The sequence below is a fragment of the Caretta caretta genome, chromosome 2, assembly GCF_965140235.1.
Source record: "Caretta caretta isolate rCarCar2 chromosome 2, rCarCar1.hap1, whole genome shotgun sequence".
Taxonomy (NCBI): domain Eukaryota; kingdom Metazoa; phylum Chordata; order Testudines; family Cheloniidae; genus Caretta; species Caretta caretta.
In genome coordinates this window covers 235,566,297-235,580,765 of record NC_134207.1, presented here as the reverse complement: position 1 = coordinate 235,580,765, position 14,469 = coordinate 235,566,297, and the positions used below count along the sequence as shown (strand labels likewise).

General features: G+C 37.1%; 1 protein-coding gene across 3 annotated transcripts in view; it reads left to right on the top strand.

Moving 5' to 3' along the window:
- The window catches only part of PRTFDC1 (phosphoribosyl transferase domain containing 1), a 68,226-nt gene extending 59,249 nt beyond the window's left edge, over positions 1 to 8,977 (top strand). The window contains exons 5-9 of one of the 3 annotated variants that reach the window (XM_075124802.1): positions 1,015 to 1,032; positions 3,990 to 4,072; positions 4,507 to 4,553; positions 6,879 to 6,955; positions 7,646 to 8,976. In XM_075124802.1, the coding sequence (XP_074980903.1) occupies positions 1,015 to 1,032; positions 3,990 to 4,072; positions 4,507 to 4,553; positions 6,879 to 6,955; positions 7,646 to 7,693 (273 nt within the window). In that variant the 3' untranslated portion in view covers positions 7,694 to 8,976. Of the gene's footprint in view, positions 1 to 1,014; positions 1,033 to 3,989; positions 4,073 to 4,506; positions 4,554 to 6,878; positions 6,956 to 7,645 lie in introns of all 3 variants that reach the window. The other 2 variants (XM_075124803.1, XM_048836962.2) reach the window with 2 other exon arrangements.
- The last annotated feature ends 5,492 nt before the right edge of the window (positions 8,978 to 14,469 follow it).

The window sequence follows — 14,469 nt, the reverse complement described above, 5'->3', positions numbered from 1 at the left end:
ATCAAATCAATTCCCCCCCATACACATTATCAGACTTCCAGGAAAACCCTTAATCTACATGGTCCAGCCACCCAAGCTTGCATGCAATTTATTCCTTAGGCAATGGTTTTCCATTGTTTCAGCTATCACTAAAGAAATGGGCATTTAAGTATTCCCTCATTTAGCTTAAATGCAAGATGACCATCATGCCCAACAGCCTCATGCCAACCCCCAGCATAACAATAATGCATATCTGAAAGGGGGCAGAATTAAAGTTGCTAGCATTAAGGTTGCCTGTGCATTTCTTAACTCTTGGGTACTTGACTTTTCAACCTTAACAATGCTCTTTTAACATAGTTTTTATGTGTATTATGTATATATGATGTATCAATTTAGATATAAAAATATAGCATCTCTGATATTTCTTAAAGAACAAGCTTTCGTAATCCATATTTCTGTCACCTCCGTTACAAGACACTTATAAACCTGAGTGACCTCAGGTGACATGATTAAATAAATGTTGACATTTCTGAGGACAAATGTTATGTGCCTTTAAAAAAAAAAAAAGATTAAAGCAAATTTTTGTTATGTTTAGGAGACTGGAAGCTTTCAACAACTAATTTCTCACTAGGACATAGTATTCAGAATATTTATCTTTGGCTATATTATGAACAGCCTACTACAGCTTTTGAGCACAATACTCCCAGTTGAATCTCTCCCATCTAATTGCACTACCTGCTGCTATACCCCTTCGTGCGTAGATGACAAGCTCTGCTGCCTGTCACACAGTTGGGGAGGGCAATAGCCTGTGAATGCTGTGCCTGCAATTGGGGCTGTCTCTTATTCAGGCCATAAAATAATACGGAGGCTGTTTCTGCCCCAACCTGTTGCACAGCTGCACAAGGGCCCTAATTTAGCTTTAACGTTTATTTTTTATAAATGCTTATTTATTTTAATTAGCATGTATTATGATTCATTTTGCATTACTTCTTGTATACAATCCTGTATAACTGAGTTTCTTTTGTTTTGTTTCAGAGTGTGTTAATTGTGGAGGTAAAGTGGCTAGTCATATAATATTATACATAGATAATAAAGTCCTAAAATACTGTCAGTGATAATGTTCACCCTTCACGATGTGGGAGGGCAATAAAGAAAGGAAGCATTTTATTTGGGTGTTGACCCCTCCACCACCTCGGATAGGCTTACTGATGACACCATATTTGTGCTGCTCTCATGGGTTAGTGCAGGATCCAGTCTCTTGTGCCCAGGAAACTTCCTGGCTGCACCACCTGCTCTTTTTTGATTGATGTCATCACAAATTGCTGCTTTCTTCTGCTAGTGGTTCAGTAGTTTGGGGGACAGTAGAGGCTGTCCTAAGCTCCCTGATTGCATGGCTTTGGGATGGAACTGGTAAAATGATATGGTCCTGGATACCCCTCACAGCTTCAATGCTGTGTATGTCTTGTTCACAGACTGGTTCAGACTGTCTTTCTTTGAAGTGCCCATGACTGATTATCAGCACTGTTCATTCTGGAGTGTTCCATCATGCCAGCACTTCAAAGGAAAGTGGCTAGCTTGAAGCAGTGATCTTGAGAGAGAGAGGTGGTGGAAAGCAGATATCAGCTGGAAGGAACTTCAAAAGCTCTGTCTGTATCTGTAGTTATCTTTAAATGTAGCATATATGTTACAGGGAAGAAAGCCACATAGGCCATATTTGTAAACACATCTGTATGTGATTAGCATACCAGCTAAGTCTGCCCATGAGGGGAAGAGTTGTGAGGGTAAGCAGCATGGAAGGTGACATGAGGGAATTTAATAGTGGGCAGGATTTTGAATTTGTCAGTGTGGAAGGAAAAATCAAAAAGTAAAGAGATCCATTGATTGTATGAATAATAAAGCAGGATCCTTGGTATTGTGTAGCACTTGTTTCTTCAACAGTGATTTAACAGTCCCCCCAATACTAGGGAACCCCACATGGCCAGGCTTGGCATTGCGGCTATCTCACTGTGTTAACACTCCCTGCCAACAGTCATCCAGTGCTGTGGTGATATCTTTCTTAATAACCCATCCAGTCAGCCCGGTCTCGGTCTTTGGTCCTCCCCATCCGGGGTCTCAGTTGTCCAAAACTAAAAGTCCAAAAATGTCTTAACACAACAGAGACTTCCGCTTTCTCTGGGGCAGCAAGTTCTATCAGAGTCTCTCCCAGGCCTTCCTGCCTGAAGCACTTTCCCCTGCTGACTTTGGGCCACTTCCTGCTCTGAGCTTCCTGCCTTTATAGGAACCTCCCTCCAGCTCTTTCCCCCTCTGGGCTTTATCGCTACTTAACCATGGGTCCTTTTTACACAAGAATTACCTGATTCTTCTCAGGTGAGGCCCGTTCTGTAATCGGGTTGGTTTAGCCCCACACTTTCCTAAAGGATAAAAAAAATCTGCAGCAAATTATATTAAAATGGGTAGATATTGTATATCATGATTTTGGAATGGCTTTCGACTCAGTCCCACATGACCATCTCATAAGCAAACTAGGGAAATATGGTCTAGATGAATTTACTATAAGGAGAGTAGATAACTGGTTGAAAAACTATACTCAAAGAGCAGTTATCACTGGTTCATTGTCAAACTGGGAGGATGTATTAAGTGGGATCCGACAGGAGTCTGCCCTTGGTCTGGTAGTATTGAATATTAACTTTAATGACTTGGAGTGGAGAGTATGCATATAAAATTTGTGTATGACACCAAGCTGGGAGGAGTTGCAAGCACTTTGGGGGATGGGATTAGAATTTAAAACAACTTTGACAAATTGGAGAATTGGTCTGAAATTAACATGATGAAATTCAATAAAGTACAAAGTATTTAACTTAGGAATGAAAAATAAAATACATAGATACGAAATGGGGAATAATTGGTTATCTGGTAGCACTGCAGAAAAGGATCTGGGTGTTATAGTGGATCACAAATTGCCTATGAACCAATAATGTGATGCAGTTGTGAAAAGGGGTTCTTATTCTAGGATGTCTTATCAAGAGTGTCCTATGTAAAACATGGAAGGTAGCTGTCCCCCTGTACTTGACACTGGTGATTCCTCAGCTGGAGTACTATGTCCAATTCTGGGCACCACAGTTTAAAAAAGATGTGAACAAATTGGAGAGAGTCCAGAGGAGAGCTACAAAAAAAAGATAAAAGGTGTAGAAAAGCTGAGCTATGAGGAAAGGTTAAAAAAAAAAGGCATGTTTAGTCTTATGAAAAAAGACTAATGTGGAACTTGAAATAGTCTTCAAATATATTAAGGATTGTTATAAAGAGGATGGTGATTCATTGTTATCCATATCCACTGAAGGTAGGACAAGGCATAAAGGGCTTAATCTCTAGCAAGGGAGTTTTAGGTTAGATATTAGGAAAAACTTTCTAACTATAAAAGTAGTAAAACTCTGGAATAGGCTTCCAAGGAAGGCTGTGGAATCTCCATCATTGGAAGTTTTTAAGAACGGATTAGACCAACAACTTTCAGAGAAGGTCTAGGTATTTTTGGTCCTGTCTTAGAGCTGGACTAGATAACCTCTTGATGTCCCTTCAAACCCTACATTTCTATGATTACATGACAAAATGCTTCTTAAGGCTAAATTTTGTCCTTGGATGCACAAGTGCTGAGATACTATGATCATGGGCTTGATATAAGAAATCTGATGGTTATGTGTATGCAGTGCCCACTGAAGTCAGCAGAATCCCCACTAGTGCATCCAAGGGCAGAATTTAGCCCTTTACAGCAGGAAGCAGGCAATCCTCCAACCGGTTTGTATTTCTCTTGAATTGTATCCAAGTGGGGAGGGTGCCTCGTTCAAAGAATTGAACCGCTTCTCCAACTTTTTCCGGATATTACTTCCGGTACATTAGGGGAAGAAAACAAAACCATAATTTCCCCAGAAATAAAAATATGAAACAGTTCTAATTTTACTCAAGTTTCCTGTTCCATGATTATTTTTTCCTTAATATATTTTTCATGTTTTGCAAAGGATATTATTGGAACTGGGAGGACTATGAAGGCTCTGCTTAATAGCATAGAAAAATACAAGCCAAAGATGATTAAGGTGGCAAGGTGAGTAAAATATTCACAAAAGTCATGTTTAACTATTAAAAGAAAATAAATGGTTACCCTAATGGTGGCACAACATGATTTCCTGTGGAGGATCAAGTCTGATTTAATCGTGTTGCACTACACTATCTTTCTGGGAGCTCTACAGAGACAGCTGTCTGAGTCACTAAGATGGGGGTGGAGAAGAGGAGAAGAAATTCTTTTGTACTGTTTTGCAGTTAACCCATTAGCTATTTAAAGAGTGATGGCACTGATGGACTTTGTAGGGAAGCATGCCCATCTCTTCTCTGCTAGGAGGACATTGATATTCTAGAGAGGAGAAGCAGAAATGGAGTGGATTCTGAGATATTTGGAGAAAATGAATATATTTTTTGATGTAAGTTCTCCAGACAAATCCAACTTTTTATATTAAAAAATCTTTTTTTTTTTAATGATAGTTTGTTGGTGAAAAGAACATCCCAACCTGATGGGTACAGACCTGACTGTAAGTGCTCTTGTGAGAATTTTCTTTACATCATGATCCAATAATCTAACACAGCTCTAACAGTAGCATTGTATACTATTCTACCACCACTGTGCAGGGTTTTAGCTTCTGCAGTGAGTAATCTCCTGGCCAGTGAGATAGAGACTGCTGCAGTTTGGAAGGACTGACCTCATTAGTATACCCTGGCTACTAACACCCTAAACAGTTTTTTTTTAGTCTTGTGTTCCCTGCTGAAAACTTTACGAGAAAATCATTAATTTACCTATGACAAGCAAGTGCTTTCCCTTCTATCTTTGGTAACAGTGTGGGTTAGCAAGTCCTTTTCTTCCCACCCCTCATTATGTCCTTAAAAGAGGCACCAGTTTCCTTCTAAACAGAAAGTTATGTCTTTTGTAGCATCGTTATTTGCAAGCTGTTGAGTTTGATGACAATAACAAAACAATTTTGTTAAAACAAGTATCCTTATTTAAAGCTTAGTTTGTTTATTTGATAGACAGTGATAATTGTAAGTAACCTACCAAAAAAGCACATGATTTCCTTTTTTTCTTTCTCTGATCATTTGTCTGCCGTTTGCTGCTCTGCTGTCAGTCAGCATGCACTTCTTTGAAATGCTGATACCACACTATGAATAATAAGGTCGATCAGGGGGAAGATGATAGGGGAGGAACCAAGCTACTACCATGATAGTAGGTTCGTTAGAGTAAAGGACACAATGAATAATAGGCATGTGAGCTAAAATTTGAGGGAGCTGGATCTGCATGGGGAAGACCCACCAGCACTTGCTACTGAGGAGGAGAGTAGGTGTCTGTTTATTCGGGAAAAGGAGAAGAAAGGGGGTCTGCCTGCACTAGGTAGATGGTGAAATGAAGAGATCTTGGAAAGAGGGTAGGTGAGTGTCTTGAGGAAGTGTGACACTGTCCATGGGAGGATATTTGTTTGGAATTTGAGGGAGAGGGAGGCTATTGTGGGGTGAAATATGCTTGGAGGTCTGGCATGGACTGCACTAGGGAGAATGCATGTCTGCTGTGACCTGTGTTTCTAGCATAGTATCCTGGTCTATGACCAAGTCATTCCACCCTGAGGCTCTTTCTATACATCATTTTGGTTTCTTGACTCTCTTTTGATGTATGAAATTTGGGCCGTGATATTAAGTATATATTTCATGGGACTCACTATGGTTAAATATGTAAGTAAAATATAATCTTCAATAAGACACTTCCTTAGGGAACAACTTAAACACGTATTTTAACATATTGTTAAAAAAAGGTATGTGCATATGACAAACTTCAAGTAAAAAGTAACAAGAAGCAGATATGATTTGTTCTCTTATTAATTTGTACTGCTGGAGAACTAACCCCAAGAGTACAAAATATTTGGGGTCACTGTCTCCTTAAATCTTCAATCTTCTTAAAGCTCTTCCAGTTAGCTGTATTTGCTCTTCCAGAGGTAGTTTATCCACAGACATTAATAGGTGCAAACCCTCTTGCTTGTGTGTATGTAACATTTGTATGCCCACCTGTTTGTGTGTCTTGGCCTTATTTTTTATATTGTGAGCAATTTGGAGCAGGGTCTAGATCTTCCTGTATGGGGCTGATCCTGTACTAAACGCCACACTTACAAAGACTTACACTTGCATTTAGCTTTCAGCATGTGAATAGTCTCATTCACTTAATGTGTCTATTCACATACTTAAATTTAGGCATGTGCTTTACTCGTTGCAGGACGGGGTCTTAGTTTATACAGCACCTGGCACATTTTTGATGCTATTGTAATATAATAATATTTGCTGTTCCCAAAAGAGAATACATAGACCCATATATAGGGCTATAAATTATTACCTATGAATTATTCACTAAAAAGAATCTTTCTTTGTTTCCTCTGTAATGAAGGATAGATTGGCTTTACACATTCATGCTTAAGAAGCTGCAACCCAACTTGGGTAGAACTTTTCTGCCTTGATTCTGGCTCCTTCCACACCTGGAACCACAGAGAGATATCTTAGGGCAAGATAATAGGGCTACAAAATTGCAGTGTATTATGCCACTGATTTGACAACTGCCCCTGTGTATCATCTCCTCCCGCCCGTTGGCACAGATAATTCGTGCTCCAGACCCAAATAATCTGTGGCATGGGGCCACAACTGACCAGAATTAAATCTCACATAAGTAATAATGATTTGTACTTCTCTAAGGGCCAAAAGTTAACATAGCCAGAATTTGGCTCTGTATGTATACGTTTTCTTATTAAGAGAACTAGTACATTAAGTAGCTTTATTGTTTGTTTAATGGATATTTACTTTTATACTATTTATTTTTCCCCATATAGATTATGGATTTGAAATTCCAAATTTATTTGTGGTAGGTTATGCCTTAGACTACAACGAGCACTTCAGAGATCTAAATGTAAGTGTTTTCAGCTATAAACAAGATATATTTTTCAGTTTGTTGGAGCCTTGAAGAGCCTGTTATTTTCCTCTCCCTTGAGGCTTTATGTTATGGCCATGGTCCTTCCAGCAGAAGAGCACTAAATAGAACTCCCTTTAGAACCTCAGACACCATTCCTAGAGGAGTCATTGTTTATCATTGTGAGCAATTCTTTCCTACCCCTTCTCTTGAGATCTCTTCCCCCCACCTCCCAAGAGCTGAATGAGTCACTTCTGCCACACTACCATCTTCTGTGAGCCTGAAGAGTGACGTCTTGACTATACTAGGATTTTTCAGATCTGTAATTCCCAATAAGTGAAGCTCAAACAGTGGAAGATGTAATGTAGATACGGCTCAGATAGCTGAGGTGTTTTACTGCTGTGTCTTCTATCCCTGTTCTCAGTGAATCCGTGATAAGAGCCTGAGACTTGTCTAGCACCTCTACTGGTACTACCAGTAGTGGAGCTTCACCAGTTGGGAATTAGTCCAAAAATTCCTAGTGTAAACACAGCCTGAGAAATTGGGATCATGACTCAAATCTAGGTCTCTAAAGTGCAGAGTACTAATCACTAGACCATTTAGCTGGTCAAAATCAAATATATTTCTGATTAAAGACAATTCAATAATGTAATTAATTATACTGTTGCAATCTGTGTTGTGTTGTTTCAGCACATATGTGTTATCAATGACAACGGCAAAGGAAAATACAAAGTCTGAAGTAGTAGCATCCTAGCCTGAAGATCTGTAAATTCAGTGAACTAGAAATTGGACTACAATCCTTGAAACGTCTCCCTGAAAACTAATTTAGTAGACTTATGTTTCTTTCATCTCAGTATAAAAAGTGGTTTCCTCTAAGGATATTGACTTTGGTATTCAAAAGTGAGTGCTCTTCTCTAAATATGAAGCATTGGGCTTTTAAATTACAACATACTGTGTCTTGTGACTAATAACTTATCTTCCTACAAACTTGTGAATACACCTTTTCTACATTTAGTCAGTCACACTAAATCATTTGTCATTTTTACAGTTTGTATACCTTGGAATGTCATATACAGTTGCTCAGCCATAACTTTACATTGTGTTTTAAATTTGATTTTGTAATGCTGCAAAAATGTATTAACCAGAAAGTTCAGCATCACTTTAGTTCAAATAAAATCCAACTCTAATGTTCAGTTTTAATTCATACACTGTTAGGTTTCAAATGAATTTGTGTGTTTGTGTATTTCTGACAGACCACTATTATCTGCTCCATTAGAATATTTTGAACTACAGTGTACACTGAATCTTAATGATGTTATGAAATAAACCTTTAGAGGACACTCTCTTGATTTGAACTTTCGAGATGTGATGATAATGGTGTGTCATATATGTATGGATGTACTCAACTGTGTTTAATATACTGAATTTTAATTGAAAGAAAACAATGGTGGTGAGGCTTCAGTTTCTAAACTGCATCCTTTTATTTGTATGGGACATAAGTCACAGAATTAACAATGTTTTCAAGGGCATATTTCCATAATTAAAAATAATAAAGTACAAAAGTTTAATGTTTGCCTGGCAGTTATTCCAATATAAGTTTGGTTTTCATAAAATTTTTACAAAGTTAAGACATTTCTATAGAGAATTGTCCTATTTAGGAATGCAGAAATAACTGTTTAGAAGAGTCCTACTATAAAAACAGTAAACATTTATAACAACAACTCATTATCCTAAAAAAACAAGTCAGCATCATAAATATTGCAGACTCTAGAGACTTTCTGTTTTCCTTAAACAGCATTTTTGAAAGCAGTTTGTTAATTTACCTGTTGTATTACTTTGGAAAATGTAATTATGTGCTGCATACAGCTGTTCTCAATAACTTCCTGAAGGAAGCAAATGCCAAGTAAATAACTATAACAACAACTGCTTTGTTTTGAATTGTATGAGGTATATTGTTACTAGGCTCTAGTTTCCTTTAAACTAATAAAGAAACAGTAAGAACACTTATTAGATTACACAGTTGTTTGATTTTTTTACTGCTTCAGTATTTTTGCACACCCGTTAACAGCCCTTTAAAAATTTGTATTTGAATTAGTAATCTAAACATACCCTATGTACATAACCTGTGGCATAAACTTTTCTTAACTGGATAAAATCCAGTATGTTAATGATACAAAATAGTATAATCATAGGAATTATTGGGGAGTGGAAGGAAAATGTTTTAGCACTTCCCCCTCCCTGCCTCAACAATTTCTTTATGTTCATAAAAAGAAAAGGAGTACTAGTAGCACCTTAGAGACTAACCAATTTATTTGAGCATGAGCTTTCGTGAGCTACAGCGCACTTCATCGGATGCGTGTAGCTCACGAAAGCTCATGCTCAAATAAATTGGTTAGTCTCTAAGGTGCCACTAGTACTCCTTTTCTTTTTGCGGATACAGACTAACACGGCTGCTACTCTGAAACCTGTCTTTATGTTCATATGGATTCTTGTTGAAAAAGGCTTTCCTGCATTTAATATTCTTTTTCAGTTTGCAAAAGAAAACAAACTATACCCAGCTATTCCAAGGGAGAAAGTGGTAAAGGGAGTTGCATCTCATTTTATTCTATACATTTACTAGTATTGGGATATTTGATAGCTAAGCATGGTTAGGCTCAGTTCTAGAGTTACTGTAAATATTATGTAAAATGTGTTATCTTAATTAAAAACACATTAAAACATGATTTGCTAAATACTGAGCGCAAGTATTTAAAATGGAAATAATCCAGATTGTTGGAAATTGTTTTTATATAAAAAGTCATTGATTGCAAGATCAAAATTAGTAACACGTAGGAATTGTCACTGTAACAGAAGAGATTGATTCACTGGAATTTGAGAGATGCATGTTGGTTTTGTGGAGAATATATTCTGGTAAACTTGCGGAATAAACAAGTGCAGTTCACTTTTCTTGCTCAGTTATTGTTCTAACAATGAATTTGAAAAGAATGCAAACAAAGTTAGCAGAAAAGAAGTGTTTTTTTTTTAACAAGACTACATTCTGTCTAAGCATTGTTTTCAGAGTTAGGACTCTATCACAGAATTTACTTGCTGGTCAGAGGTTGTGTGTTTATATAAACTATATTTTATATCTTCTCATTATAGAAATCCTGCACAATTGCGGCATTTAAAATTGTTATAAATCACTAGGTAAATTTCAATAGAACATGTAATCACTGTGAGCTAAAAGGTATTGTCCCTCCTAATTTCATACTTGAATTTTATTCCAATGAACATGTCCAGACATCTCACTTGCCTCTCCACACCTAACCAATGCATTGTTCTTTCTGTCTGCATAAAGCAATTTCATATGAAGAATTCATTTCCAATGACTTTCTTTAATAATCTGATTCCACAATACTGTCTGTGGACGTACACCACTGACTGAACTGTTCAGTAAAGTATATTTCTTTGATTAATGCTGATTTCAGTTTCTGCACAGAAGGATTGCGTTAAATGTGCAGAGACTTTTAAAAGAGCATTCTTATATTTCTATAGATATCTCTTACTTTAATAATAATGTTTATTCCAGGTTTCACAATGTGCTTTAATTAAAGAGCCAATAAACATTTTTTTCAACTGTGGTTGCACCCTATGACTCATAAGCTTGTTGTATTTTTTTTTTAAATCAGTTCGACAACATCTGGTAAGTTATATAAGAAGAGAGGATGTTCTTTACAATCGGTTATTTTTCTGGACAATATGTTTCAATATTTGGCAGACATCCATTTTTTTCTGAATTTTTCTTGTACACACCAACATTGGCACCCTTTCCCCTGCTGCCCCCCCCCCCCAAATATATTAACATACGCAGTAATTATGTTTAAAGTTACATAAACTTTATCAATGGTCAGTTTTTAGACTTCATTCAGTTCATTCATGCTCAAGAGTTGGTCCAGTCCCAGAAAATCTGAAAGTAATCTTCTGATGATAAAGTAACAACAGGAAAAACCCACATCCTGTGACTAGCTTTAGAACGATATTTTTTAATTTGTGATTTCACAGTATAAAATGCAAAAATATTCCAAATATTTAACAATTTCGGCTTAAGGGAGGATATTTAAATAATGCAAAATGTGTCTGTATCTAAAGTAATTTTTGTTTCTATACAATTTGCTGCTGCATCCCTTTCTGATTCACAATTGTGCAAAGTGAGTATAAAATGTCTATTTTTTTTTCCACTGCTTGCTAGTAGCTTTATCAAGATTATTTAAATTTCAATTCTCGGAGAATTTTAACATGAAATTCTTAAAGTAATTTGAAAATTCAAACATTTTGCCAGGTAGTTTCTGATCTCTCTCAGAGCCAAGTTTGTTTTATTTATGCACAATGTAAGGCTTAACTGGGGATTTATTCATGATACGGGCCATTGTTCTACAACTGGAATTACATTAATTTAACTCCAGATACTGCACTTGTAATTTTTGCTATCATTTCTTTTGACTAAGAAGGATAAAGTGAAGCCAAGTCACTTACTCTGCATCTGTTTGCCTTTTCATTTTCTCCAGATAAGAAACTATGGGAGTGAAAAACTGTATTGTAATCAAATTTGGCAGGCATGAAGACTCTAATTCACTCCAGATACCTAGAGGACTTAATTCTGTTTTAGTTAAAAATAAGGAGAGAATACTGAAATCAAAAATATAGTAAGGCTGTTGTCCAGCAGACTTTAATTTGTCATTTTTATGACAAAGTAGTTAGCTAATTAGATTTTTTTTTTTTTTACTGCCGTAGTGCCACCCTCTTAGTCACTTTGTTTAAGGTTCTGCCAGCGCTTCTGTTATCCAACTTTGTTGTCAGTGGTTTGTTACTTGGTGCTAATAATTCAGTCTGGACTGGGTGCTGGCATAAAATTTCTTAATCCTGAAGCAATTTTTTAATTATTACTATTTTAAAACAAAATTGAAAAACTGTACTGGCAGTTCTCTTTATAAAAGTTTTGCAAATACTGTATAGAAATGTGGGGTTTATTGGCTCAAGAACCCTTTTTTTTTTTTTTTTTTGAACAGTTGAATAATGTAATATGATATTGAAATTGGCAAGCAACTTTTGGGACCCAGTAGCTTTTTCAATGGAACCGTCCTATTCTCTTTGCAGCATTTGATTTAAAGGGTGTCATAGTTATATCAGGGAAAAGTTTTCAAATGGGAAAAGTGGGAAAACTTGCAGTTGGTTTGGCTAAATGATGTGAAAAACTGACTGGTTCCTGAGAGTTCCAGATAAAACTTGTCAGCCGGGGCCAAGGGTGTATAAAGAAAAGAAAAGTACCTTTTGAAATGAGTCACAAGAAGATGCTACGTTAATGGGCAGTGACCATTTACACCCGCAGGAAATGTGGGGGATTTTTAACTCTTGTATGCCCAAAGCCATTGTGTCATGGGGAGAGGTGATTGTAGTGCAGAGACAGGTAATTGAGAAAGGCGGAGGAGAGTACTGCAGTGTTGAGGGCCCGTATAAGTATTTTGAAAGAAAGATGGGCATGAATGAAGGACGTGAAAAGGGTATGAAATCAGTACTAACTCCTCAGTTACTGCATTCTGGTCTGTTCATGTTTGCCGCAGAGTAAAAGCATCTGAAATCCCAATCTTGGGAGTGCCTATACAGAAAGCTTTATGGACTAGGAAGTTAAGTGATTTTCAGCCTTCTGTAAATACACAAAGATGGCTGAGTAGTAGTGTAGTACAGCACAGAAATGGAAAGGACCCAGGAAAGTGGGTGACTAGGATTTCAAATCTTTTTGCTGCAGCAAGAGTAGCAGGGGTCTTGCAGTGCTCTTGGATAAGAACATAAAAATACGGCAGGACAGAAAATACATAGTTTATGGTCTTTCAATAGACTAGGGAGAGATGCTAGTTTCTATATTATAAGTAATATTTTTTCTGGAAGGTTTGAAATAATACAGACAAGTTGTATCAGGGACATGAGAATTTAAAAAATGAGGTGCAATTTGTGTTTAGAAGGTTTCTTAACTTTTTTTAGGGGAAGGGGGCTTGTCATATCTCAAAAGTGGTTTGGCCTAGAAACTACAAATTTGTTTTATTCACTTATACTTGGAAGACTAATGCTTTTGACTAGGTTTGGACAGTTCAATGTCAAACTGCAGTAAATTATTAACAGCAGGAAATCCACATACAGCCGCCTTGAGAATTACATAGCTTTGGTATGCCTTGGAATACTTGCAAGCTACTTGACTTTAAAAGTGGGGATTGAGCCAGGATTTCAAGTGATTGTGTGCATGTGCAATGATGTTTAGCAAAGTCAAATTAATATTAGAACTGTGCTAATAAGAACTAGTCTAAATGAATCATAATTTTGAAAAGCTTTGGTGCAGGATGTCCTGATTTTTTTTGGTGCTAAAATAGAGAAACAAGATATAACAATTCGGAATAGAAGAGATTACTATACTAGCTATTTCACACCTATGAAAAATGAACCTATGAAGAAATCCCTACTTTGGGAATATGCTTCTCAAGAGTTGTCTATAGAAGCAATTATCCAACCTCTTAATCTTGGCCTAAGAAGAAAGATTAGATAGCACCTCATAAAGTTCTTCTCAAGAACCTTTCTTTCCTCAGTACAGAAAAAGACCTAAGCCTAAAAGGTCTAGGTTCCAGTGGTAGAAGGGGAGAGTACCCTTTCCATTTTCTAAGGTCCAGAAATCTAAGTATTTTGAAATGGGGGGAGGCTTTTTTTCTATTCTTTCCATTAATCAATAGAAAAAGATTCCCCAAGGAATGGAACTTTCCAATTCTTTATATACAAAACTTCAGATGAGTGCAAGGTCTGGGACTAGCTGCATCAAAGCATGTTAGGAAAGGCATCTCTTACTCTCTTTTCCTTATTAGTGGGATTAGATAATTTTATGTATACAATGTCTCCTACTCAGACAGAAGGTACTTCAGTCAGTGAATGAGCGAGGCTCTGGTCACTGATCCCTCTCAGGCCTACTGAAGTATTTATAAGCCATTGGTTCTTGATTAATGGGCCTGAACATGTGAGAATAAAGCTCCTTCTTTGAGTAGTGTCCCCTACGGGTACTTCACTCTGTGTGTGTTAGTGCCCTTTGTGCCTTTGATAGGAGATTTCTCATAGTAGTGTCTGTGTGGCTCATGCATGTGTGCTTGTCAGTCTTCTGGACCATGCTGCTGCTGTTATATAGCTCTGCATGGGCGAACAGTCCTCAGTTCCCCCTTCGGGCTGCGACAGGGCTCGGGCAGTTGTCCCCATTAAGATTTCCTCAACTTTGTCCTCTTTTCTTATTCTAGTAGTTACTTTTAGTAGCTCTTAGCATTTGTCTAATTAGTTAGTAAGCAGTAGTAGTTTTAGCTTCCTATTTTTAAAAGTTTAAAAAAAATTCTCTCATATAATATTTAGATAGGTACTACTTAGTAGGTCTTGTTCACTGGATGGTTATGCTCGTTCTCCAGGCTTCAAATGTTGTCTGTCGTGCCAGGAGGCAATCGCAGTAAGCGATGGAC